Here is a 26,296-nt window from a genome sequence, read left to right on the forward strand (position 1 = left end):
ATATGTTGGCAAATTGAACACCAATAAAAAATAAATTTATAAAAAAATGAAATGAAATGAAATAAAATAAAATAAAGTAAAACAAAATAAAATAAAATAAATAAAATAAATAAATAAAATAAAATAAAATAAAATAAAATAAAATAAAATAAAATAAAATAAAATAAAATAAAATAAAATAAAATCACAGTGACTGTGCACATTAACTCTGGAGCCAGGATGCCCCAACAAAAACCATACTTCGTTTACTTCTGACCCACCTTCTTCAGTGCAAAATGGGCTTTTTGACTGTACCTCTCTCGCAAGTTTTTGGGAAAAGGAAATGGACTTATGGGCAAGGACATATTCATAGATAGATGCACACTATATTCGGTCCATCCTGCTTCATCACATTGAGATATCAGGTTATTACTTTTGGTTGCTCCTTTCGGGTGCGGTACACAGGGTACCTTACCCGGTCGGCCCACGGACCTGGTTGTGTTAAAGGTGCTAAAGGTTCGGGAGGCCGGTGATTAGCATATGCAAATCGGTGGGGCGGGGCCTCGGGGCCAGGTGCGCGCGGCTACCTTCAGTGGCGGGCTGCACCTGTTCTCCCCGGTGAGCGACCCGGCGAGCAGATACCCCCTCCTCTAGGTAAGACTAGCTGCGGGGGGCGAGGTCCGACAGGAACACCCCGACCCCCACCCCACCCCCACCCCACCCCTCCTCCCCGCCCTCCCCCGTCTCCCGGTTGGGCTGCGCGGGCGGGGCGCGCTCTGCGCGGCAGCGGGCGGGTCGGGACCCGCCTGGATTCCATCGCGCGCCCCGGGGCGGGCGGCCTGGCGCTGCGGCCCCTGCGCTCTCCCGCCTGCCGGGGTGAGGCTCGCCCCCCTAAACTGGGGAGACTCTTGCTCTCAGCCATCTGCAAAGCCGAGTAAATGAGACCACGACTCTGGTAAAGGGCCAGCATCCCCCTTGGTGACGCCCAAGTGTACAGATCACAACTGAAAAGAAGCTTGGGCCCGGGTTCTAAATCCCAATCCAAGAAGTAAGTCCATGGGAGAAGGACAATCATCATACGGTTACACTCATACCGGGAATATAAGAAATAGTGAAAAGGATTATAAGGGAAGGGAGAGGAACTGAGTGGGGGGAAATTAGAGAAGGAGACAAACCGTGAGAGACTCCTAACTCTGGGAAACACAAAGGGTTGTGGAAGGGGAGGTGGGGGGGTGTAACTTGGTGACAGCACTGAGGAGGGCACTGGGTGGGATGAGCACTGGGTGTTATATGTTGGCAAATCGAACTTCAATAAAAACAAACAAACAAAAACAAGAATGGAAGGAAGAAGGGCCCCCGTGGGGAAAAAGAGAAGGGACTTTGAAGTGAAAAGGCCTGGGAGACTGAGGCCTCCCTTAATTGGGATTAAAGGAAAACACAAAAAAATAAAAATAAATAAAAATAAAGGAAAACACAGCCGTACCTTACAGTGATATTTCTGGAGAGGAAACCTAATTCATCAAATAACACGTAGAACAGTTATTTGGCAAATCACTGCTGCTGCTGTCAATGTGCAAAACATGTGAGGATGTGGAGTGCTTAAACTTTGTAAAGGGCGAAGAAAATATTTTCTACAAATACTCGTACTGAGCTGTTTTGCCACTACCAAGACTGGATGGAACACATTTGTATCTCCTAAGGCAAAAAGCTGTGTTTTTATGAAGGTACATATTCTAAATAGACCCAAACATAACTAACTTTCGAATATGCTTTTCTTCATACTACCTTAGAAGGGGCAGAAATGGTCAAAAATACGAGGTTTGCTCAGTCATTATTGGTCAGAGATCATCAGTGGTTTCTCAAAGTTGGGTAATGGTAATTGTAATTCAAAGATAAATAGTCACATGAATTTAGATGAAATTATTTACCGTGTGCTTTTTCTGAAGTGACCCTCTCTGAACTATGAGTGCCCAGCTGTATTCATTCTGGTTGAATTTACTACATGTGCTTGCAGGACACGGATGGGAAAGAAGCTTTATTGAGCAACTACTATTGAGCAGTTCCTGAGACAACTTTGTGAGGTGGGTACGGTTATCCACATTTTATGAGCCAAATTCAGGAGGTTAGCTACTTGCTGCAATCGGGGTAGGACTAGAAGGAATTGAAGCTTCCAACTCCAAAGTTTCATTCTTTCCACCAAGCCACACTGGACACCACACACTCAAACCTGAAGAGAGGCGGGGGTGGGGGGAGCCTAAAGCTGGGAGAGTCTGCAGTAAGATGTCAAAATTTTAAATAGCATATTCAGTCATTAACAACTATTGACAAGTCATTTAAGTTCAGAGGAATAAATTGGAAGCCATTTGGCTAGGCTAGAGACATGACAAATGATAACAAGTATTAAAGGATGATTTTGGGGAAAAGATAAAGTGATGATGGACACACAGATATAAATATGATCATGTGTTAGAGGGCTTGTTAACTCATCAATGAGGAAACTGGTAAGGCCATTACAACCTGGTCAAAGGAGAACCCAAAGAATGGGTATATTTATAGATCAGGAATATTGAAATAGAGGTAAAACTGGTCTTCTGTGGGGGTGGGGGCACAGGGATGCCCCCTCATTGGATAGAATTCCTTTGCATGTCTGTAGACAAGAATTCTTTCACATTGCCATTGGTCACTACAATTTATATAGTTGTAAAATAGCTCAAAGAATGCAGGTTTTTTTTCCCTGAAGCACAAATGTTTTCCTGCCTTAGTCCACACACCCCTTGCATTGGACTAGTTACCTACATGAATGACATTTCAGTGGCTAGACTTGGTCAGTTGACTTTCCCTATAAGCTGTCTACTGGTTTTATTCCTTGAGCCACACCTGAGGCTAGATCGATCTAATCAAAGACATACAGAGAAGAAACAGCCTAGAAAAGGTGATTAATTGATCAGCAAATGTTTCACACCAGCCAAAAAGAATGATGCCATAGATGACAAAATGGAATCTGAAGTGTTTTAAAGATCTTGTATCTACTCTTGTGGTGGTTTTGACCAAAAGGAGAACTATTCTGGCCAGCGTGTTGAATATGTAGACCTAATTCAAACTTTTTGAAGTTTCAGCAAAGGTTCTCTAGTGTTTGCTTTTGTCATGGTTTGTTGTTATTGTTGTTGTTTGTGTTTTGTTTTTGTTTTGTTTTGTTTTGTTTTGTGGAGAGGGGGCTTATGAGTGGTTGGTAGGTAATAGGACTACTTTCCAGTTTTCTGAGATTCTAAGTCCCTTAATACAAACTTTGAGAAAAAACTAGATTATTTTAATTCTAACATTCAGGAAAAAAATGTTTTTGGTATGTTTACCTCCGTCTGTGTTTCTTTCACAAAGATCTGTTTCTCTATTTTTTTTTTTCTAATGAGATTCCAGAAGAGGGAGGCTGCGGAAGAGGTGTTGCAAGCCCTCAGAAGGGGGTGGGCTTTAGTGTATAAAGCCATTGCTCTTGACAGCTCAGTTCTGAAGGACTCCAGACTCCAAGGAGAGGGAGGGGTATTGTGACAGGGACTCCCAGCAGGGGACATCAGGAAGGAGCAGGAGTTGGATCTGAAGGCAGGAAACTGGACTCAGTTCTAGAGAGAAATAAACTCAGAACACGAAAGGCGCAGGTAACTCTGATTCTCTCTGTATTATTGCGAAGAATGTTACATGTGGCCAGACTTCCCAAGTTTGTTAGTTTGTCCTAGCTTTGATTTGTGGGCACAGTTTCTGTTCTAAATCTTCTAGGACAGACCCAGTTAGAGAGATGCTGTTCTGATTTCACATCGTGCCATGTAGAATTTGGAAAACCCTTAGTGCTTCCAACAGTAAGAAAAGTCCAGGGCTGCATAGAGTCCCACACAGTGAAATGCTTTTAAGCAGTAGGGGATGGGGAGGTGGAATAGAATGGGGTTTGTTTTTGTTTTTGTTTTGCTTGAAGTAGAATTTACATAGAATATGAAGTATGGATTTTACGTTTGAGCATTTATAAAGGTGCACACCCATGTATCTATGTCTCATCAAGATATAGGATATTCCATCATTCCAGAAAGTTCTCTCGTGCCCTACTACAGTCGGTTCCTCCCCTGTCTCCTACCTGGGCAAACTCTTATCCAGTTTCCATCACAGCAGAGTAGTTCTGCTGGTTTTAGGACTTTACATACATTAATGGAATCACAGTTTTGCGTCTGGAGTCTTTGGCAGAGCATCACTCTTTAAATATTCACCCAAGTTTTGCAATAGTGCATTCCTTTTTATTGCTGATAAAAATCAGTATTCATTACTTAAATATATGATATTGTTTATTCATTCACTTCTTAATGGACATTTCAGTTGCTTCCTGTTTTTTTTTCACCATGGTGAGTTTATGAATTTTCTTGACCAGAGTGCCAAATGGTTTTCCAAAGTGTTGTTGGTATCATTTTACTTTCCCACAAGCAGTGCGTACAAATTCTAAATCGTTCCCAACATTTGGTTTGCTAGGTTTTTTTGTGCTTAGGCATTCTAGGGGTTGTAGAGTGTTCTTGTGGTTTTCCTTTCCATTTTCCTAATGGTATCTCTTGATAAGCAGATAACAGTTTTTTGATAAAATCCAATTTATTGATTTATTTTCTTTTGAGTCCTTTTTATCAGTTCAGTGACAGAGTTTTCAATGCCTATGTTCATAGTGACCTGTTTTCTTCTAGACGATACTTTTATGGTTCGTAGAGTTGATTATGTCAAAGTAGTTTTTGTGTATAGAGTGAAGTAGAGGTCAGGGAAATGCCCTTTAAATAAGATGAGGGCTAAAATACAATAGCTCTCTAGAAATTGGTGAAACCATCCTCTGATCCTGATTTTGCAATAGAGGATTGATAAGTAAGCAATTCCCTGGAATGTGCCTCCCTCCAGCATCAGCGTAGCTTGACTTACGCATACTGCAGCTCCTCGCTTTATTTGGATGTTTCACTCAAAGTTCTAGTCTCTTCTACGTGAGCAGTAAGTAGTTTGAAAGGCATAACTAGCTGTTATACTTTGCTGTCCGTGACAAGCATATATTTCAGTTTTCAGTCATCAGACTTTGGGTTTGCTTCTGTCTGGTGAGGGGCTTGGCTCCAGCAGTGTTGAAAAACCTGAAAGGTGAGTTTTGGGAAAATGGAACAAATGCTGGCCATCACTCTGTTTTTAAAGGGGCCTTGGACCTTGGGGAGAAAACCCATTGCAAATGTTGTATCTTTTGACCAGCTGTCCAAGTCCTTTGGCATTTTGAGATTCATGATTATTTTAATTTACCAACCTGATGCTCTGTTATTTGAAATTGATGTTCTGACTGAAGTAAAGATTCTGGAGAATAATGTGAAAATGAGACCAGCCCATTCTCAGATGTGGTTTGCCTGGTCAGGCACCCTCTCTGAGATGACTGGAATGTTTAGGAGGGAGGATTGGACAGGAATTGGGTGGAGACTGGAGATTCCGGATAATTTTCTCCAGATTTATTAGCACCTCAATTACTTCTGGCAGTGTCTTCTAAACAAACATGGAAAAGGAGTTGATAAAATGATTCCTTTCCACTGACTAGGTCCTGATACTTTAGGCTCACTGGAACCTTTGGAAAACCAGGTTTGGGAAAGGTCTTTGCTTTGACTACGTCATCTTGTCCCCTGCATCAGGGAACCCACAGCTCTAAAGGCTTCCACTGTTGGAGGAGAATCCCATCTTCTCAGAGTGTGTGGAAGAATTTGGTCCCCAAAGGTCCCCCTAGCTAGAGAAGTCTACTCAGGCCTCAAGGAGAGAGAAGGCCCACCAACTTATACCAGTTTCTACAGTTCTTGCTTTGTATTATTGTTTATTATTTATTATCATTGCCTATTACATTTACAATTATATTTACAATTTGCCAATGTAAATATATACTTAGAAATATATGTGACCACAACTTACCAGTGCATATGTATAACCTATTGTTTAGGAAATAGGACACTGTCAGTGCTTGTGAGTTAGATAAGGTCCACATTGGCACGTGCCCAGTCTGGTTCTTCAGGGCATAGATGAGCAATGCATGAGAAAATATTTATGTGCACAAATATGGAAAAGGTTTAGTTCACACAATGAGTCTCTAAGTTAGTTAACTGAAGGAAATACAGCCAAGGGGATGGCTGTAGACTTCAGCAACCAGGAAATGTAGGTTCTAGGTTTACCTTGCAACTCAGTCCAAATGGGGATCCTGGTAACAATAAAAATAAAGTTTCCTTTTCCCTATACCATCAATAATTATGATGATAAATGAATTTCTCCTGCAGCCAATATAAGAAAACTAGGCATTTCAGGGACACTATTATAAATCAAAGAATACTTGTGATGATTATTAAAGCTATGCAGAATCATATGGAAAAGACATTGACCTGAAGCCAGTTGGAAAGATTTAAAGATGTAGTTAAAGAATGATAAAAATGGGAAAAAGTCAATAATATGCTAAGAATTGGAGTGAAAGAGGAGATGAAAACTTGAACTCTGATAGCAAGAGACTAGAAATGCATGATAAGAATTTGTTCCAAGGAAGATAAAAACAAAAACAATGAGAAGCCACCCCAGCCCACCCCAGTCATAGCTGAAACACAAGTAAACCTTACATTTTTTAGGAGATGGAGATGAGTCTATGAGTGTCTTAAAACAAAGTTGGTTTAGATACACTAACCAGAGAAAGGGAAGCGGCACTAAAAATAAGTGGCCTTCCAGAAATAGACTGCAGGTAGGGATTGAGAGAAGCGACCAGAGACTTGCTAAAGGGTCCCTGATGAATTTTAATGAAAAATCACCATTATTTTCTTAGCCATCAAAAAGAGAACGGAACACATCATTTCCCAAGTAATTTAGATGGGTCACTTCCCAGTGCAAAGGTGTTTGTGTTCCCCAGAGCTTATGCAAGGTCATATGGGGAGGCCAGCAGTGCACGTGGCCATTTATTACTGGGGCCATATGCGCTGCATGTGTGCAGGTGGTGTAACTGGGTCAGAAGTAGGTGCTCTCTAGTACACTGGGCAAGCCAAGCAGGGAGACTACACCCTGCCTGGGGCCACTGTTGCTTGAGAGTAAAGCAAAAGCTAATGCTCAGCGTTCTTTTCCTCCACCTGCTCTTGTTGGCTACAGCTCTCCCCTCTAAGAGCTCTCCTACACCACCCAGCCGACCCACTGAGGTAAGCTCTGTGGTAAATCTAGTTACTGCTCCAAGTCTCCTCCAGAAGGAGCAGCTGATTCATTCAGCTTTCTGGTTGTTTCTGGCATTTTCACTGTAGAGTTCAAGTCATGATAGCACAATAAGCTGACTTTTGTTCGGAGAACATTCTTTTATTGTATTTTCTTTTGACCAAATGCCCATATAATGTTCTTGTGCCTTTTTAAAAATGGTGCACAAGAACATGTGCTCCATGTAATGGAGCATACGAGTAATAGGTGAGAATTACTACTACAGGAGCAACTTTTTAAGAGGATTGTCTTCTTTGGAAAGCACAGAAAGGGGGGAAAGATCAATATCTAACTTTCAGAAGTGTCAAGTCAGAAAATCCATCCAATTCAGGTCCTTGAGTTAGAGTCAATGAAGTGAGGGAAGGTTTAGAGTACTTTCTAGGATGAGGATAATATTACAAGGTCAAAAATAATAATAAATGGAAAAGTAGCAAAAGGACAGTCTTTTCTAGAATGGTGCTTTGCCATGAAGGCTGGAGGCCCTCCCAGACGGAACGGGTATCCTATGATGACCCTAACAGGTGTGCTTAGGAGAGACATGAGTAAATATTCAATCCTATATTTTCCTCTGCAACTTCTTTTTTCTTTTTTTTTTTCTTAGAGAGCTAGAAAGAGAGTGTGTGTCAATGGGGGGAGAGGGAGAGAAAGAGTCTTAAGCAGGCTCCACAGCCAGTGCAGATGCAGATGCAGGGCTCAATCTCACAACCCTGAGATCATGACCTAAGCTGAAATCAGGATTTGGACACTTAACCGACTAAGCCATCCAGGCACCACTTTCCTCTGCAATTTCTAACTCCATGACTGTGTCCCAGAGAAAGACATAATTTATGATGTGACCATTTTTGTATATTTCTATATTGATAATCCAAAACAAAGCTCAGAAAAAAACATAGCCTGATTCTGCAGTGCATTTTGATTCTTAATATATTTTATCTGCAAACAGGACATTTAAAAAAAATCCTGTTTGCAACCCACTAAATTTTTTTGACACTCACAATCTGAAAAACATTATTCTAAAATAAAGGGGAATTGGATGCTTGAGGGTCTGACCAGGCACTCTCAACACAGAGGAAAAATCACTGAACTTGGAATTGGAAAAACTGAGTTCAAATCCGGGTGAAAGCCTGCACACATAATACTGCCTGTGGCCCTCAATTTCCTCATCCAAAAAATGAGGAAATACCATCTTCTCTATCTACCTACCTCACAAAACTGTCAAGGAAAAAAATAATTTTTCAAATGTAGAAATTATGGATTGTGTAACTTGATTATCATCATTATTGTCATGTGACAGATAAGAGTAGCATCTCCTCAATAAGATAAAAATAAAAAGTGTTGATCAATGCTTCCAAGCTTTATGACCCCATTAGCCAGAGGTTTCTTTAGTAGGGAGAGAATTATTTGGGCAGGGATTGTTGGGTTGGAAACCTAGAGGCCATGCTGACGGTGCCTATGGGGATGGCTGGTGAGGAAAATGTCCAGGAGGTGGGAATGGTGCCAGAGAAGTCGGACCCATCTATTCATCCGCGAAGAGGGAAGGCATAAACCTGGCGCCAACAGACCTGACCCTGACCTCAATCTTAACCTTGCTTAGCTGAGTGTCCATGAGCTTTGAGGAGGCTCCGTTCCCATGTCTGAGAAATTGGGGACATTTTAGATACATATAAAAAATATGTAATTACCATCGATCCTTGAACAACATAGAGATTAGTGATGACAACTCCTGCATGGTTGAAAATCCACATTTGTCTTTTGGCTCCCCCAAAACTTAACTACTAATAGCCTACTGTTGACCAGAAGCCTACTGATAACAATTAACACATATTTCATATGTTACATGCATTATATATTGTATTCTTCCAATAAAGTAAGCTAGAGAAGAAAATCATAAGGAAGAGAAAACAGATTTATAGTACTGTACTGTATTTATCCAGAAAAAATTCACCTATAAGTGGACCCATGCAATTCACACCTGTTGGTCAAAGGTCAAGTATATGTAATATTAAATATGATAAATATATTATTATATCATATAATTCTATTCATATTTATTTAATAGAACCATATTTAATAATTTTAATTATTTGAATAATAGTATCTGTATATATTCTATAAGATATATAATTATAGGTAAATATATATAATTAGGATTGTTCTAAGGATCAGAGACAATAATGTTATACAGTAACTAATGCAGTACTTGGTGTAAGGCAGGAGCCAAGCCGACAATAGCTGATAGGTTGCTCTCATTTTATCTGTGTGAGTTGGCAGGATCTTTCACAAGTAAGAAAAAAAATCACTGCCTTCAGAGAGTGGGTGAAAGGCCACGCTGAGCTGGAGAATTTCAGATACCTGTGTGCCATGTAACTAAAGCCAGACCCGTGGTATTTATTCAGTGCTAGACACAGACACTCCAGGACACCTACAGGAAAAGGTTTTCAGCTAACTGGGCCAGAATGGGTCACAGACAGGGAGTGATGTGTGCACATGAAGAGGTTAGTGGGTTGGGGCTGATGGTGTGAGACGTCTACCCAAAACATCAGAGTCACCTGAGGATCTTTCCATCACCTGGCCTGGACTCTTCAGGGCCTAGAGAACCAGAAAAGAATTTCAAGGTCACATGTCTACGTGTAATTTTGCAAAAGCTCCCTGGACAATTTCCATCCACTTCCCTCTCCACCCTGTTAAGATCCAAGGCCATGGCATGGAGCCAGTTTGCCAGAGGGTCAGAGAGGGACAAGTGGTCCTTGGGCATCATGTATCAGAATCACACTCTGCATGAATGCAGATTCCCTGGCCCCCATACCTACTGAACCACACGTTAGGGATGGAGTCGGGGAGCCCATATTTCTCCAAGTTCCCAGGGGATCTGATACATAAGTCAAGTCCACACAGTCTTTGTTAAGGGGCCGGAGTAAGGAAGGATTAGGAGATGAGGCAAGTGCTAGATGCCTAGGAGACCTCGGGTCGGGGCAGGTGAAAGAACAGCCAAATATTTGCCAGTGTAGAAGTCTCCCAGCAGGCAGTGACAAGGGCTGGAGCCCTGCAGGAGGAAGAAGAGACACCAAGCAAGACATGGCCTCAGAAAGGGTCTGGTTGCTCCTGCTGTTGTCTGGACTAAAGGATTCCTGCTAATGTTGGGTTAGATGTCTTCTCTTATTTCCTCTAGCAGAAAACCTAGCTTTGGAGCATGTGTTTGTTTCTGTGGGGAGGAGGCTAGAAAAGGAGTGAGGAAAGGAAGCCCAGTATATCCTAGGATACAGGTGTGAGCCCCCCAGATCAATTTCCCGGTTGTTTGCAGCTAAGGCCAGACACATTCTTTCATTTTCTCCTCATTAAGCCAGAATCACTGTGGATCCTCCAACATGAAGAGAGGAAAGGGAAGAGAAGTGCCATGTGTTTGAGCAGTGGTGCTATGCCCAAAATGGCACCAGGTCCTTTCCAGGTATCAGTCAAGGCACTCGGTACTCACAGAAAGCCTACACAGTTAACATCATTACCCCCTTTTACAGATGCACAACTGAACTGCAAGGCATTTGTAGAGTTAAGGGCCTCCCTGGCCTTCTGATGCAGCCAGCAGTACACTCTGGAAATGCAAACAAATCTTTACTAGCTCTCAGCGGTGAAGTTTGACCTTCATCCTCTTCCTTCTGCAAGACCTACCCACCTCCCTAGCCCCTAGCAAAGTTCGTCTGCCTGGATACCTGGAATTGCACCCAGTGACTTGCTCTGCTGGAGTGAGCATCACTTTCCCTCTCTTGGGTCCACTTTCAAACTATAATTGGCTCTATGTAGTTAGTCATAATCTTTAGGATGAATGTGTTCATGAAAATACTTTCTTCCCTCACTACGAGGAAAGGTTGTCATTAGGGCTACCAGAATGAGGCAGAGTGGAGCAGGGAAAGGGATCCAGATGGATGTCAGAGATATGTGGATTCAGATCTTGACCAGGTGGTTTGAAGCCAGTTGTAGGACACCTTGGATGTCCCATTTGCTCACCTGGGAATTTGGGAAAGTGGTATATATTTTTACAGTTATTATTAGGAGTTAATAAACTAGATAATATACAGAAAAGCATCATACAGCAAGTTAGTTTCCCCATCCAAGGCTTCCAAAAATGTGGACACTTTGTAAGTAGACTGGATCCCCAATATGAAGGAATCGGAGGGGATTTTCCTGTGGCAGATTCACCATTGGACTTCTTGTCTGAAGTTTGAATTTCAAGCAATTACACTTGTGGCTTCGAAACAAAGCATGAACTATTATTCATCAGCTCCCTGCCCCCACTGAGTGGTGTGAAGTTGCAGACCAATGGAAGAAATGGGCCCAATCTTAATGAAGAGCAGGGTAGCAACCTACAAACTGGTGCCTTTCGTTCCCAACACAGACTAAGCATCAGTCTCGAACAGAGGGGAAATAGGAAAAAATGGCCAGTCGATTCTTCATCTGGCTTAATTTTTTTTAACTGAGAAATTATAAATTCTCAGATTGGAGGCACCTAACAAAAGTATGTTGGATGTGTACTATGTGTCAAGCAACCACAAAAGTAAGGGATGGTCTAATGGGGAGATAAATGTGTAAATAAACAGGCCATTCAGTGTGTTAAAGATTTCAGGGTCACAATACAAAATACTATGGCAGATGAATTAATAGTAATTTGAGGGATGCATGGGTGGCTCAGCGGTTGAATGTCTGCCTTCAGCTCAGGGCGTGATCCTGGAGTCCTGGGATCGAGTCCCACATCAGGCTCTCTGCATGGAGCCTACTTCTCCCTCTGCCTGTGTCTCTGCCTCTCTCTCTGTGTCTGTCATGAATAAATAAAATATTTAAAAAAATAGTAACTTGAGCCACTAAATCTTGTGAAGTTGGATTTGACCTCCTAGAAGTATGTCACCTACCACATGTACACCAGTAATGCACCAGCCAGTGTTGTACTTCCTTTCAAGCATTAATTAACCCATGTTTACCATTTATCAGGAACTACTCATTACCATGTTTATGCTGGAGAGCACTAAGGGGGCGTAACCTGTCCCAGCAATAATGAGTAAGAAGCCTGTTGACTAAGGAGGGTTTGACCGGCGCACCTAAGGAATATGTGAAAACACTTATGAATCATTCACCTTCCCATTTCAGCTGCAGACAGAGGAAACTTTATCCTTCCACAAAACATTTAGAAACATGTTTCTCGTTATATCCAAGATGCCAAAAGTAATTAAATGTCAGCTAATTTTGACTCTGTTTCCATTTGATCAGCCATGGATTGTTTCAAAACTTCGTCAAGTCATTCCTGGATTTATCCTACTGTGATCCTGTGCTTATTTGGATTTTTCTCCATGATGAGACCCTCAGAACCCTTCCTTATCCCGTATTTATCTGGACCAGATAAAAACCTGACCAGCTCAGAGGTAAATTAATATACATACATACATATCTTAACATGGTTTAACTTTACAGGATTTGAACAAGATGTGGGGTTAGGGCTTCATCAAACTTGAGATATTAACGCACTAACCTTGGTGATCCATTTTCATAGTATTTGTCATTTAATACAATGATTCAAACTAGTCTTCCCTCCTCACACTTGTAAAAATGGGAAACCTCGGGATCCCTGGGTGGCGCAGCGGTTTGGCGCCTGCCTTTGGCCCAGGGCGCGATCCTGGAGACCCGGGATCGAATCCCACATCGGGCTCCCGGTGCATGGAGCCTGCTTCTCCCTCTGCCTGTGTCTCTGCCTCTCTCTCTCTCTGTGACTATCATAAATAAATAAAAATTTAAAAAAATTAAAAATGGGAAACCTCAGCATATTGAAGTCCAATACATATTTTAACTTTTATGGAGCTCTACCATTAGTCTAACACAAGGTAATTTTCAGGGCTCCATCGATGCTGTTATACTAACGTTATCCTAATGTAAAATCTCTGCCAGGCACAGGATCTAGTCCTAATAAACTTTTAGATGGCTGAGGTATAAGCGGGATCTATAAAGAACCATATCATTTTTTTAGAACACTTATTCAGTTGTGAAAAACTGTTTACCAGCCAGTGAGACTTAACAGCTTTATCTCTCAGCTCTATCTTCCCCTGAAGGCCAAATTGTCTTAAAAGATTCACCTCCTTTTTTAATAATAAGTGCAACGAGAAAAGGCACTCGCCCACCTGAAGAATTACCCTGCTCTGGTTTTATAATCTCCAGCCATAGCCACGAAGACACTACAGAGTGTGTGCCTTCACCTAGAAGGCTAACCGATGCTAGTTAATTTGGTGATGAGGTGCTACGGACAGAAAAGCAAGCGGGTTGTGTGGTGATGTAAAATCACTTTGCGACAACTCTGTTTCCAATTTTTTTCCAGATGGAAGCCTATCACAATCGAGACAAAACAAAGGACAAATACAGGTCCTAAATCAGCCAGTGAACCGACTGGGGTCTGCTTCTGTGACCACTATAGACCAGTTTGCATACCTATGCCCAGAGGCGCCACTCAGTCCCACTAGCCTTTGCAATCACTCTGCTGTCTACAGCAGTGGCACAGAACAGAACAAATGCAGGTGTGGTGTGACAGTGCTGCCGCCACACCCATCCTGCCCCAGAGATCAACCCCTTCGGTCCTTCCTTCCTAGGAATGATCACTGCGGTTCCTTGCATTTCTGATGATAGCCATGAGATACCCACATCAAATGAGGACAGAATTGAGTAAGCAGAGGTTAACCAGTAGAATTGGGAGGGGAAAAGCTTTGGGAGATTTGGCCAGGAAGATAATGCAATGCATGACTTGTTCCCACTTTGCAATTTTGCAAGGTTATTTATTCTTTTCTGTCCTCACATGTGTTCATTAGACTGTGGACATTTCTGACATGGTGATGGATCAAATAAACATAAAGTTTGCTGGAGTCTTCTAACATTGTAGCCCCTTTGTCTAATGTTAAAATCTTTGAACAAAAGAGGAATGGTATTTTTTTAAGAGACTAAAAACCCCAGGAGTGTCTGTTGAATAATTTTTAACTACTTTAACTCAAATGTACATACTATTTAACTTTAAGAGAGTTCAGATTGCACATTAAGCAAATATATTCTTCTATTGGGATGCACATAAATTTATAAATTGGTTTTATTTTGAAGAAGGGGGAGGACCTCTTTTTTCCTTGAAAATCCATTTTTTGGGGGCCCCTGGATGGCTCAGTCAGTTGAGTGTCTGCCTTCAACCCAGGTCATGATCTCGGGGTCCTGGGATCGAGTGCCGTGTTGGGCTCTCTGCTCAGCAGGGAGTATGCTTCTTCCTCTCCCTCTCCCTCTGTGTGCTGTCTCAAATAAATAAATAAATAACCAAAAGAAAGAAAGAAGAAAGAAAGAAAGAAAGAAAGAAAGAAAGAAAGAAAGAAAGAAAGAAAGAAAGAAAGAAAGAAAGAAAGAAAGAAAATCAGTTTTCACTTGTGCTTTTCCATAATATGAAGAATATCCTATCCAATTGGATGCAGAGTTTGATATTGGGCAAGCCACCTACACCTTAGTAATGTACTACATAAAAAGGTATCTCTTTCACCTCCTGGTGCTTCATGGTCACATGATCCATTTTTCAACCTCACAGATCACAAACGAGATCTTACCAATTTGGACATACTCTTATCTGGTGCTGCTGCTCCCCGTGTTCATCCTCACTGACTATGTCCGCTACAAGCCAGTCATCATCCTGCAAGGGATCAGCTTCATCATCACCTGGCTGCTGCTCTTGTTTGGCCAGGGAGTGAAGACCATGCAGGTTGTAGAGTTCTTCTATGGGATGGTGACTGCCACCGAGGTGGCCTACTATGCCTACATTTACAGCGTGGTCAGCCCAGAGCACTACCAGAAAGTGAGTGGCTACTGCAGGAGCATCACACTGGTGGCCTACACAGTGGCCTCCGTGCTGGCCCAGCTCCTGGTGTCCTTGGCCAACGTATCGTACTTTTATCTCAATGTCATATCCTTGGCCTCTGTCTGTGTGGCCTTTCTTTTTTCACTTTTCCTACCAATGCCTAAGAAGAGCATGTTTTTTCATGCAAAATCCAACAAAGAGGTACAGAAGCCATCAAACAAAAATACAGTGTCAGATGAACCTTCCAAAGTTACCACACAAGATGGCGAAGAGATACCCACTTCAGAAATACCTACCATTTCAGGGAAACTGGATGGTGCTCCGGTGAATAGCCCAATGCCTAAAAATTTGGTTTTAAGTGTTTTTGTGCAGTGGTTCCAAGATTTGAAGGAATGCTACTCCTCAAAGCGTCTTTTTTACTGGTCCCTCTGGTGGGCCTTCTCTACAGCAGGTTTTAACCAAATTTTGAACTATGTTCAAATCCTGTGGGATTACAAGGCACCATCCCAGAGTTCTTTCATCTATAATGGGGCAGTAGAAGCTATTGCAACCTTTGGAGGTAAGCAAACATTGATTTATCTTCCCTTGATGGGCTACCCCCATTACGTTTTTGTCTTTGTTGCTAAACTCCATGGTGGTAAGCTAATTCTGTCAGAAGGCATATTAACCTTTGTTTTTAATGGAAGGCACTGAAAGAAAGAAAAAGAGGACCATGACATTTGTATGTAATGTGGTAGAGTTATGGCAAGTAACTCAAGAGCTCTGGATTAAGCACCAAATGATTAAATTTTAGGTAAACTCCTAAGATTCCAATTCATCATTAAGAAAGGGGTTAATAATACCCCTTCTTCTTTCAGGTTGTTTTTTTTTATATACAAAGAAAAATACTCACCTTATATATAAGTAAGGAGTTTCATTATTTTAGTAAAATAGATTGAACCCTCAAGCCTTCCAGATTACCACTAGAAGATTTGATTTAACTAGTGCCGACCATTAGCAATCTTAGGTTCCACACCAAAAAGTTCTAAAAATGGGGGGATCCCTGGGTGGCTCAGTGGTTTAGCCCCTGCTTTCAGCCCAGGGCATGATCCTGGAGTCCTGGGATCGAGTCCCACATCACGCTCCCTGCTTGGAGCCTGCTTCTCCCCCTGCCTGTGTCTCTACCTCTCTCTCTCTCTCTCTCCTCTCTCTCTCTCATGAATAAATAAATAAAATCTTTTTAAAAAGTTCTAAATATAGCTTTCTTAAGAGATTTAAGTGAGATGTGGAATGTATGCAAGAGTCAGGATTCTAATACCAGAAGGAAATCTGCCTTTGAAGTTTATTCTACAATAAATATTTATATCCTGGTAAGTGGAAACTTAAATTCAACTGAGACTTTAAAGATATTTTCTAGGAAGTAGGAGATTTCCACACCCTCGTTTACAAAAAAAAAAAAAATTCAGAAAACTCAAGTGGTGTCCATTCTCTTATTGTCTCTCTTTTGGAGGCTTCACCTTTACTCCTGCACACCAGGACTGCTCTGGACTTGGTTCACTGAAATTATTTCTTCTACATTCCAAATTCTGGGAGGGTGGGGTGAAAGAATGGTATTTCCTTTGTAGCATTGGTTCTTTCCTGGATCACACATGGAAAAGTTCATCAAACATCAGTAACTTGAAACATAAGTACCTTTTATTTTGCTAAAAAGAACTATAAATGCTAACCCTAATGACTGCCAATTATTCAGTCTCTTAAACTCTGTAAGTCAATATTGAGTTCACTGAAAACCTCAAGTAAATGGGTTAGATCTCAAAGACAATGAGATGGACACCAGAAGTTTAAGATTACTAATAAAGACTAAAATTTTCTATCCAGGGCAACATATCTGTTACCCATTGAAAAAAAACTACGATAAACAACCAATGAGAAAGGCAAGTATGGACAGGCCAGGTATACTATCAGAGCAGCCCTTTCACTCTTCTCTATTCCTGCTCCTCACATGTTGTAGCAAGTGACTGGGTTTATGGATCGTTTCTCCCCACGCTGCTGTGGTAAAGAACTTTCGGGCCTCTCCACATGGTACAGTGCATGGTATGTAATGGATATTAATTAAAAGCGTGGCAACTACCTGATTGAAAGAGGAGGAGGTAAAGAGAGAAGCCAACAGAAGACATGGTTGAGAAAAAGATAAATCCACATGCTATTTTTGTGAGATCCATACATTCATCATGTACATTTGCCTAAGACTTGACTTTTTAAAGAGAGCACGGTAATAAATAAATAAATATAAATAAATAAATAAGAGTAAATAGAGTACGGTGGCATATCCCATGTGCACAGTCAATGTGTTGGATCTCCCTTAATGTTTCTTTCTCAGGGGCCGTGACTGCCTTTGCAGTGGGCTATGTGAAAGTCAACTGGGATCTTCTGGGAGAGCTGGCTCTAGCGATCTTCTCCATCATCAATGCAGGCTCTCTGTTTCTCATGCATTACACAACTGACATCTGGGCATGCTATGCTGGCTACTTGATATTCAAGTCCAGCTATATGCTTCTTATAACCATAGCAGTGTAAGTATTACCAATCATTTCTCTCCACTCCTAAACCCACACCATGTTCTCTCTTCTGTAGCATTTGCAGAACTTCAGAAGTATTTTAATCAATAGCAATATTAAATGTTGGCCACATATCAAATTGGGCACAATGAAGCCATGTTTTCTTTTAACTATTTGCCCTCTGAATGTTGCTGAGATAAGTCATCAAAGAAAAAAAAAGTTCTATGGGTTCATGAACCAAAAGCAAAGATACACTGTCAGGTTGTGATTTTTATTTCAAGTTTTTTGCCTTAACAAGGCAGGGTGCAATCTGCTTCTGAATGATTAAGTTTAGGTTTCATCACTAATTTCATTTAGTTGTTTGTGTAATTCCAGACATATACATTTGTGTGAAGCAAAACATACTCAGCAGGTTATAAAAACTTGGATATTGAGAAAAGTGGATGCAACGATTACAAGAAACTAGCTCAGAAATCAGTTTTTAACAATGAAAAATGTTTTGTTTCATATAGAAGTGCAGAGAAGGCTGACTACAGGAAATGTGCTTTGATATTAATCAAAAGAGATAAGAAATATTTGAATTTCAAATCACATGAAAGAAGTAGAGCCAGAAGCTTTATTAAGTTCTCAGGCTTAATGTGTGAAAAATGTTTGATAAGGAATCGACAAACCACAGAAATATGAGCAGCTTGGGAAAAGATCATGAAAGAGAATAAGGTTGTTTACTTTTTTTTTAGTGGAAATATGTCAGTTTAACAAATCAAACTCATGTCTCTTAAGTTTCTTCTTTTTAATTCAAGGACATTTTTAAGGTAGGATTACATTACTTCTTCTCGTTTTAAGAATCTTCAGAACCAAAAGCCTTTTACCCTTGTTCCACAGAACAGCTCTAGATAACATACATTTGCCAGTCATTCATTAGTTATAAGGTGTCAAAACCTATATAATTATTAGAATAAATTATTTATAGATTCACTCAGTTATACAACCAATCATGATCTGGATCTTCCTAAAAATAAATAACTCGCCCACCAAAATTTGAAACTGTTGATACAATTGACAGTAAAAAGAATAACTCTCCAAATGATTCCACGAATTGGACATTGCTTGCATTTTAATAAAAATTCACTGTGAAAGAGTATCTATAATCAGAAACCATCAAATATTCGGTTATGAAGACTCAGAACATTTAGGTTCAATTTTTGGAAGCATTAAATTGAAGAGGAGAAATTGTGCCATATTTCCTTTAACTGGTGTTTTAATTCAGCCTTCAACTGTATTGTATTTTTTTAATTCCCTTTCTTTGTTCTGCCTGTTTGTCTAAACTGGAAGAGATTTAGACAAAAAGGGCTGATAGCAAGACACTGCTTTGATCTCCATTTCTTTATTTTCTGTCTTTTAAGGGTAAGGATCCCATGTGTATTTTGTTAAAGAATGTAATTCAACATTTAATGATAGATTTCAGATCGCGGTTAATCTGAGTGTGGAACGCTATGCCTTGGTGTTTGGAATGAACACCTTCATGGCCCTGGTGATCCAGACCATTATGACAGTGATCGTAGTAGATCAGAAAGGACTCAACCTGCCAATCAGCATTCAGGTAAGATGTAATCTTGTTGTTTTCCTACTCAGGTAGTTGGGGGAATGTGGAATAACTAGGTAATCTGAAAGATTTTTTCAACCTCACCACAAGCAGTATTTAATTTCTTGAATTGCTTAGTTTAGCAAAAATTTTAAATAACCAATTCCTTCCTTATCATATTGTAACACACCAAGTAGGTTTTCAGCAATAACCATACTCGGTAACATTTGCCGGTGGCTACTAACATGTCATCAGATGCCACTCTGGCCATTGTGTCCCCTCTATGTCTGCTCTTCCTCCTGCCATCATATTCGTTCCAAGGTTTAGGAGATTTGACTAGAAGTGGTACATGACTGCAGAGCTCAACTCCTTTTCCCTACTCTACTGAGGACCTTGAAATAGCCCCATTTCACATTTTACATATGGATCTGGGAAAGCAGGGGATAGTTATGTAAGAAGTAACCTCATTATCTAAAATTCATTCCTAGCATTCACTAAATTCATTCACTATCCTGTAGACATAAACACATGGATCAGTGGAATTTAGTGTTTTTTCACTATTGTTGGTGTTAGCTGGGGTGTGAACCCAAGCAACCTTGGCTCCAGAGCCCACATTCTTAGTTACTGAATTTCTTACATTTTTATAGCTGATTCTTCTAAGATAGAAGAAGAAAGTATTGTGCATATCCTGGGTCTTAGTTATCCCATAATCCAAGCAAATCATTATCATCACTGTGTATTATCAGTGACATAGTCATATTTTATGTGTGTCTAATTACCTCTATGTGTTTTTCTCTAGTTTTTAGTTTATGGGAGTTATTTTGCAGTTATTGCTGGCATTTTTCTAACGAGAAGCATGTACATCATCTATTCAACCAAATGCCAAAAGCAAGCACAGAGACCAGCTACAAGTCAGAATCCAGATGAGCCCCACCCAGAGGGGCTAAGGAATGTCATTACAGGAACAAAGCTCTAACCTTATGGCAGCCACTGCATCCGCTGGGCAAGGATCCTCCTGGTCACAAAGTTACTGAGTTCCACAAATTGGTACACTTCCTAAGTCTGGTTTTCAACGAACCTTTTCAAAACCACAACAAAACCTCAGTTTTAGACCGGCTACTATGTGTCCATCTGTATGCAGTCAACAAGGCCCATCATCTCGATCAAATAGCTTGTGTTGGGGACCCCAGTGAGTAGCAAGAACTGAGAAATTCTGGTTTTGATTACTCACTAGGACTTACAAATGGCATGGAAATAAACTATGAGAAAACACCAGTCATCCTGGAGTTGAAGTTCTCCATTCATAAACAGAAATACTAACTGGACCAACCCCTTTGCTAGGTTTAAATATTTGTTTTATTTTACCAAAACAGACAAGATGGGACATTTTTTGTCACATAGTTATTTTCCTTCTTTTATTAAGTATATTTCTATATACTTTCAGTTCTCTGAGAGAATCTCCAGGTCTGGTCCAGTTTCTAAGAGAGGTCTAAGGACCCCTCTTCAATCCTGATAACATGGCATTGTTCACAAACTACTATTTGATAATATCACCATTTGATTTTGTCATGATTACTTTTTGCTTTGTGTTATTCTGAGTGTTGTTGAAATTCTATCTCAGGAATAGCCCCAGACATTCCTGTGTGTCCACAGAATGACATTCAAGTCAATTCCTGGTGGCCTAGGAGAGGAAGTGAGCTTTCTCCCTACCATGACTCCAGATAGGTCATGATATGTCAGTTTGATCTCTGTCTAAAACAGAAAAATGTAAGTAGAAATTTCCAGGAATTTCTGAAAATATTTGTAAATAAAGAAAAAAATAATGATGGGGCCAGCAGCGAGGGGGACATTTAATTTTTAAGTGGCAGAGATTGTCCTACATAAAATACTGTGTGCAAAAATATTAAATTGTCTTTCTAAATTCTTGATGAATTGTGCTAAGAATCATCTGTGCTTGTATGTCCTTTGAAACTTCAGTAGAAGACACTGCCATGGAAATAAAGAATGCCGGTTCAAGATTTGTGTTTCACATATACTTTTCTCCAAATTCTAAAATTCGATCGCTGGACTGAAAATAAAACTCAGCTCCAAAGCCAACACCTACTAAGTAGGGAAAACTAGTGACATTACTACTTATATCAAAACCAAGGAAAAGATAATCACTATTATTCTCCTTATTTAATTTATTGTACTAGAGGTATAAGCCAACACAATTAGACAAGGAGAGAGAGAGAGAGAGAGAGAGAGAGAGAGAGAGAGAGAGAGAGAAATTAAAAATTGTAAAAGAGGAGGCAAAACTATCATTATTCTAGAGACCACAAGTATTCACCCTGGAGACTCAACTAAAAACTAAGATTGCAGTGCAGAAAGTATATAGAAATCAGCTTTACTCATGATACAACAACCATTTAGAAGATGCATAGGAGTAAAAGATCCAATTTATGATAGGACAAAAAGAATACAAAATAATTACATGTAATCTATTTAATAAATGTGTAAGGCATCTATGACTATACCTGCAAACACTTCTGTAGATTGCAAAATAACACCTAAACATATGGAAAAGCCTATCTTGTTCTCAGGAAGAAAAAAAATACATAAAGACATCATGTTTTCTAAATAAATTTATAAGTTAAATCCCATCCTAGAAGAAAAAAAAATGCATTTTTATTCAGAATTAGTAAGGGTGATTCTAAATTTAATTTGGAAAGTAAACAAAGAAGAACCAAGAAAATGCTTTGTCCAGTTGGAAAATGAAATTAAATAATTTGCAGAGAAAAAAATCCTATTTGAACTCTCAACTACATGGGATCCCTGGGTGGCTCAGTGGTTTAGCACCTGCCTTTGGCCCAGGGCATGATCCTGGAGTCCTGGGATCAAGTCCCATATCAGGCTCCCATCATAGAACCTGCTTCTCCCTCTGCCTGTGTCTCTGCCTCTCTCTCTCTCTCTCTCTCTCTCTCTCTCTCTCTCTCTCCCCCTCTCTCTTTCTCTGTGTGTGTGTGTGTGTCAATCTCATATGCAAATAAATAAATCTTTAAATAAATAAACTCTCAACTACAGAAACAGCAACACGAAGAGACAGTCCACTGGAACAGAGTAGAAAGTTCTGAATTAATCCTTAGTTCCTAATGGGATTTTAGACTATGATAAAGATAGCATCTCATACAAAAGGAAGAAAAAGAACATTTAATAAATTAGAACATTTTTTTTCAAAGGGAAACAAAGTTGCACCCACAAGTGATAGAATAACTTCATCTATATGTAATACAGATGTATCAATGCACAGATACAAAAAAGTGAAACCACAAAAACACTAAGAAAAATGTAAACATTATTTTATAATCTTAAACCTTTCTAAAGTAGTATAAAACCTTGAAATCATTTAAAAAATAGCATAAAACTGGGATCCCTGGGTGGCGCAGCGGTTTAGCGCCTGCCTTTGGCCCAGGGCGCGATCCTGCAGACCCGGGATCGAGTCCCACGTCGGGCTCCCGGTGCATGAAGCCTGCTTCTCCCTCTGCCTGTGTCTCTGACTCTCTCTCTCTCTCTCTCTCTCTCTCTCTGTGTGTGTGTGTGACTATCATAAGTAAAATAAAAAAAATTTAAAAATAAAATAAAATAAAAATAAAAAATAGCATAAAACTAAACACGTGTGGAAGAAAAACCACTGCAAACAAATGCAAAAGACACAATAAACTGGAATAAATATTGCAACATTTCAAATCTTCTGGGCAGCCCGGATGGCTCAGTGGTTTAGCTTCTCCCTCTGCCTGTGTCTCTGCCTCTCTCTCTCTCTCTCTCTCTCATGAATAAATAAATAAAATCTTTAAAAAAATTCCAAATCTGCTTTCCCTAGTTTATAAAGAACCATTACCAACTGATAAGAAAAAGATCAGTTACCTGATAGAAAAATGGGCAAAGAATGTGAACAGGAAATCCAGAGAAAGTGAAATACAAATGGCTCAGACATGTACATGATGTTTAAATGAACTCATCTGGGAAATGTTTGTCAAAGTACAATGAGATACCATTTTTCACCTGGCAGACTAGAAACTAATCCAAAAGTGTAATAATATGCTTGGTTCTTCGGGAATGGTTCAACAGACTGTCTCAAAGATGGTTGGTGGGAGTATATATTAGCTTCATAGCTGTGAAGAAAAACTCTGAACTCTCACAATTAAAAATGTGAATATCTTTCCACCTATAGATTTCTGTGGTTGAAATATACACTACTGTGTACCACCTGCCTTGGAAATGACTCACAGATGTTTTTCATTTCAGCAGTGTTTCTGAGGACAAAGGATTGGAAACTATTTAAATGTTGTCACATGAGTGGGGAAAATATATAATGGTGCCCCAGTATGTTCACTTGTATTAATATTAATTGGATAAAAAATGAGAAAAATCCTTATATAGTGATAAAGGGTTCTAAAATAAATTATTAAGTGGAGAGAAGTCAAGTGCCAAAATAATGAAAGCAGTAGCTCATCATCTGTGCAAAAGTAAACTGAAAAAATACGTGTATCAACTTAATACACATGCGACTTTTCTGAAAGGACAAACAAAACAAATAACAATGACCTGCTATGGAGTAATGAAGAATGGAGGGCGGGGGAAGATGGCATCTTTCCATGGCTTTTGATGTTTGTACCACATAAATTACTCATAACAAAACTGAAAAGCTAACTTTTAAAAAGTATTTAGCCTCTTGGGATGTAAATTAGCATCACAGAAAAAGGAGCTGGAGATTTTTATTTTTTACATGTAACCATTCTGTTTTTTACATTTTTGTAATATGCATGGATAATCTAAATGCACATCTATAATTAAAAGGAACAAGCACAAAAGACAGAGTATTCTGAAAAGAAATTTTCTTATTTGGTATCTCATTAAAGAGAAAGGGGTTTTTTAATATATTAAAACACAGATTTGCTTTGTAAGGTGTGGAGTTTCTTTTTTTAAAAAAAATTAATTTTTTATTGGTGTTCAATTTACCAACATACAGAATAACACCCAGTGCTCATCCCATCAAGTGTCCCCCTCAGTGCCTGTCACCCATTCACCCCACCCCCCGCCCTCCTCCCCTTCCACCACCCCTAGTTCATTTCTCAGAGGTCTTTATGTTCTGTCTCCCTTTCTGATATTTCCCACACATTTCTTCTCCCTTCCCTTATATTCCCTTTCACTATTATTCATATTAGGTGTGGAGTTTCTTGACTGGTTAAGACACCTTATGGATAGATAAATGCTTTCTTTTGTATGTAGAATGACTGGTGGGAACACCAGAAAAAAATTCATAAACAAATAATCAAAATAAGGGGATAGAAATAGCAAGAGAGTAACCACTTCTGAGAAGAAAAAAAAGGTTATGTTTCTAGCTTGTTTGCACTTGCCCTTTGCCTATACTTAGGTGAAATATCTGGGTTTAGGAAGTTGTCACGTGAAGAGGCATGTGATGCACATTTGACAAATAAGCAGGATCACTATATCTTTAGGGAAGAGGCACACACAGTGGTAGGTGTTGAAGTGATGGAGGGAAGTGCCTGCCATGGAAAAGTGACAGGTGGCTAGGAGGGGTGGCCCATGGTCTGCCCTGCAACCCTGACTTTGCATTGCTGCCATGCACACTTACCATTCAGGTTGGCCAAGGTGAGAAAAAACCCCGGGTGCACCCTGTTGCCATAGCACAATTTAAGCAGAATCACTTAGGGTTGTTTTCCACACTTTTATTTATTTTTTTAACCTTTTACCCTGTTCACTTATTTCTCCCACCCACCACTACCTACCAGTTCCCTGTATCTATGATGTTGTTTTCCTTTTTTTAATCCCATGTATAAGAGAGATCACATGGTATTTATCTTTCTCTGACTTATTTCATTTAGCATAATGCCCTTTTGGTTTATACATGTTGTCACAAATGGCAAGATTTCCTTATTTTTTTAAAATTTAATTTATTTATGAGAGAGAGAGAGAGAGAGAGAGAGAGAGAGAGGCAGACACAGCAGAGGGAGAAGCAGGCTCCATTTCATGCAGGGAGCCTGACGTGGGACTCAACCCCAGGTCTCCAGGACCACACCCTGGGCTGAAAGTAGCACTAAACCGCTGAGCCACCCAGACTGCCCTCCCTTTTTTTATGGCTGAATTATACACATACACACATAAACACACACACACACACACACACCACAATTTCTTGATCTATTCATCCATCAACAGATGTTTTCTGTGTTTTATTAAGAAATTTGGGCAATAGTTACATGGTGAATGGAAACAATAGTGATATTAAAAGAACAGGGTAATAGTAATAAAAATAGTTTGCATACTGGTGCAGAGCAGGAGAAGTACCAAGTTGGGAGACCACATGAATACTTTTCAAATAGAATACTCAGAACGGTGATCACATTGACTGGGCTCAGTGATCTTCAGGTGTGGGTTGGGTTTACATCTTTGTCATGTCCATTTCCTGTTTAAGAGTTTTTTCAAATAAAAAGGCTTGACACCATTGGGTTGAAAGAGAAGGGGATTGAGTTCATAAACCAGTAATATTGTTCAAGAAAGTAAATCCTGGTGCACCCAGGTGATAGCAAGTGGAGAGATCTGGGAGCAGTTGCACGAGCTGCAGTCACAGGACAAGTGGCAGCAGCAGACCACGGGGACACTGCAGCAGCCCCCACAGAGCCACAGCAGCAGGGGCAGCAGGACGAGCAGCAGCCCACCCGGTAGCACCTGCAGGTGTTACAGCTGCCGCAGCTGCCACAGCCACTGCTGCAGCCAACACAACTTCCACAACCACAGCACCCCACGGTGTCAGTAGAGAGGACTCAGGACAGGTGAGCAGGGAGACTCAAGGGGTGAGGGAGGTCTGATGACACCTTCTGCTGGGGGAGCTCCTTATGTGCCATCTTGAAATGGATGGTGATAGAACAACCCAGGACACGTGACAAATGGTTCCTTCCTTATTATTTATTCCAACATCCAGAAAAGGATCTAAAATTCTTTCTCATTTATATCCTTACTGGGAAACATTCAGAGTTTTTACCACATGGAAGAAAGATGGTCCCTCTACTGGACAGAATTCACTTGCATGGCTTTCCATAAGAATTA

The 26,296-nt window shown here is 40.2% G+C and overlaps 1 protein-coding gene across 5 annotated transcripts; it reads left to right on the forward strand.

Moving 5' to 3' along the window:
* The first annotated feature begins 201 nt into the window (after positions 1 to 201).
* On the forward strand, positions 202 to 21,205 carry SLC19A3 (solute carrier family 19 member 3). 5 transcript variants are annotated; one of them, XM_055346227.1, is made up of 8 exons: positions 202 to 633; positions 898 to 1,027; positions 1,994 to 2,060; positions 12,475 to 12,626; positions 14,804 to 15,629; positions 17,430 to 17,622; positions 19,066 to 19,207; positions 19,989 to 21,205. In XM_055346227.1, the coding sequence occupies exons 4-8, from the start codon at positions 12,477 to 12,479 to the stop codon at positions 20,163 to 20,165; spliced, it is 1,488 nt and encodes a 495-aa protein (XP_055202202.1). In that variant the 5' UTR covers positions 202 to 633; positions 898 to 1,027; positions 1,994 to 2,060; positions 12,475 to 12,476; the 3' UTR covers positions 20,166 to 21,205. The 5 variants fall into 5 exon arrangements, with proteins under 5 accessions (XP_055202202.1, XP_055202203.1, XP_055202200.1 ...); XM_055346228.1 differs by lacking the exon at positions 898 to 1,027; XM_055346225.1 differs by lacking the exon at positions 202 to 633 and having other exon boundaries at positions 794 to 1,027.
* The last annotated feature ends 5,091 nt before the right edge of the window (positions 21,206 to 26,296 follow it).

This window comes from Nyctereutes procyonoides, unplaced genomic scaffold (genome assembly GCF_905146905.1).
Source record: "Nyctereutes procyonoides isolate TBG_1078 unplaced genomic scaffold, NYPRO_anot_genome, whole genome shotgun sequence".
NCBI lineage: Eukaryota > Metazoa > Chordata > Mammalia > Carnivora > Canidae > Nyctereutes > Nyctereutes procyonoides.

Bases quoted from the DNA above. Each gene is read 5' to 3' on its own strand.
- SLC19A3 (XM_055346227.1), top strand. From the start codon at position 12,477: ATGGATTGTTTCAAAACTTCGTCAAGTCATTCCTGGATTTATCCTACT. The intron at 12,627-14,803 runs GTAAATTAATAT...TCAACCTCACAG, and splicing joins AAAACCTGACCAGCTCAGAG to ATCACAAACGAGATCTTACC. The intron at 19,208-19,988 runs GTAAGATGTAAT...GTTTTTCTCTAG, and splicing joins ACCTGCCAATCAGCATTCAG to TTTTTAGTTTATGGGAGTTA.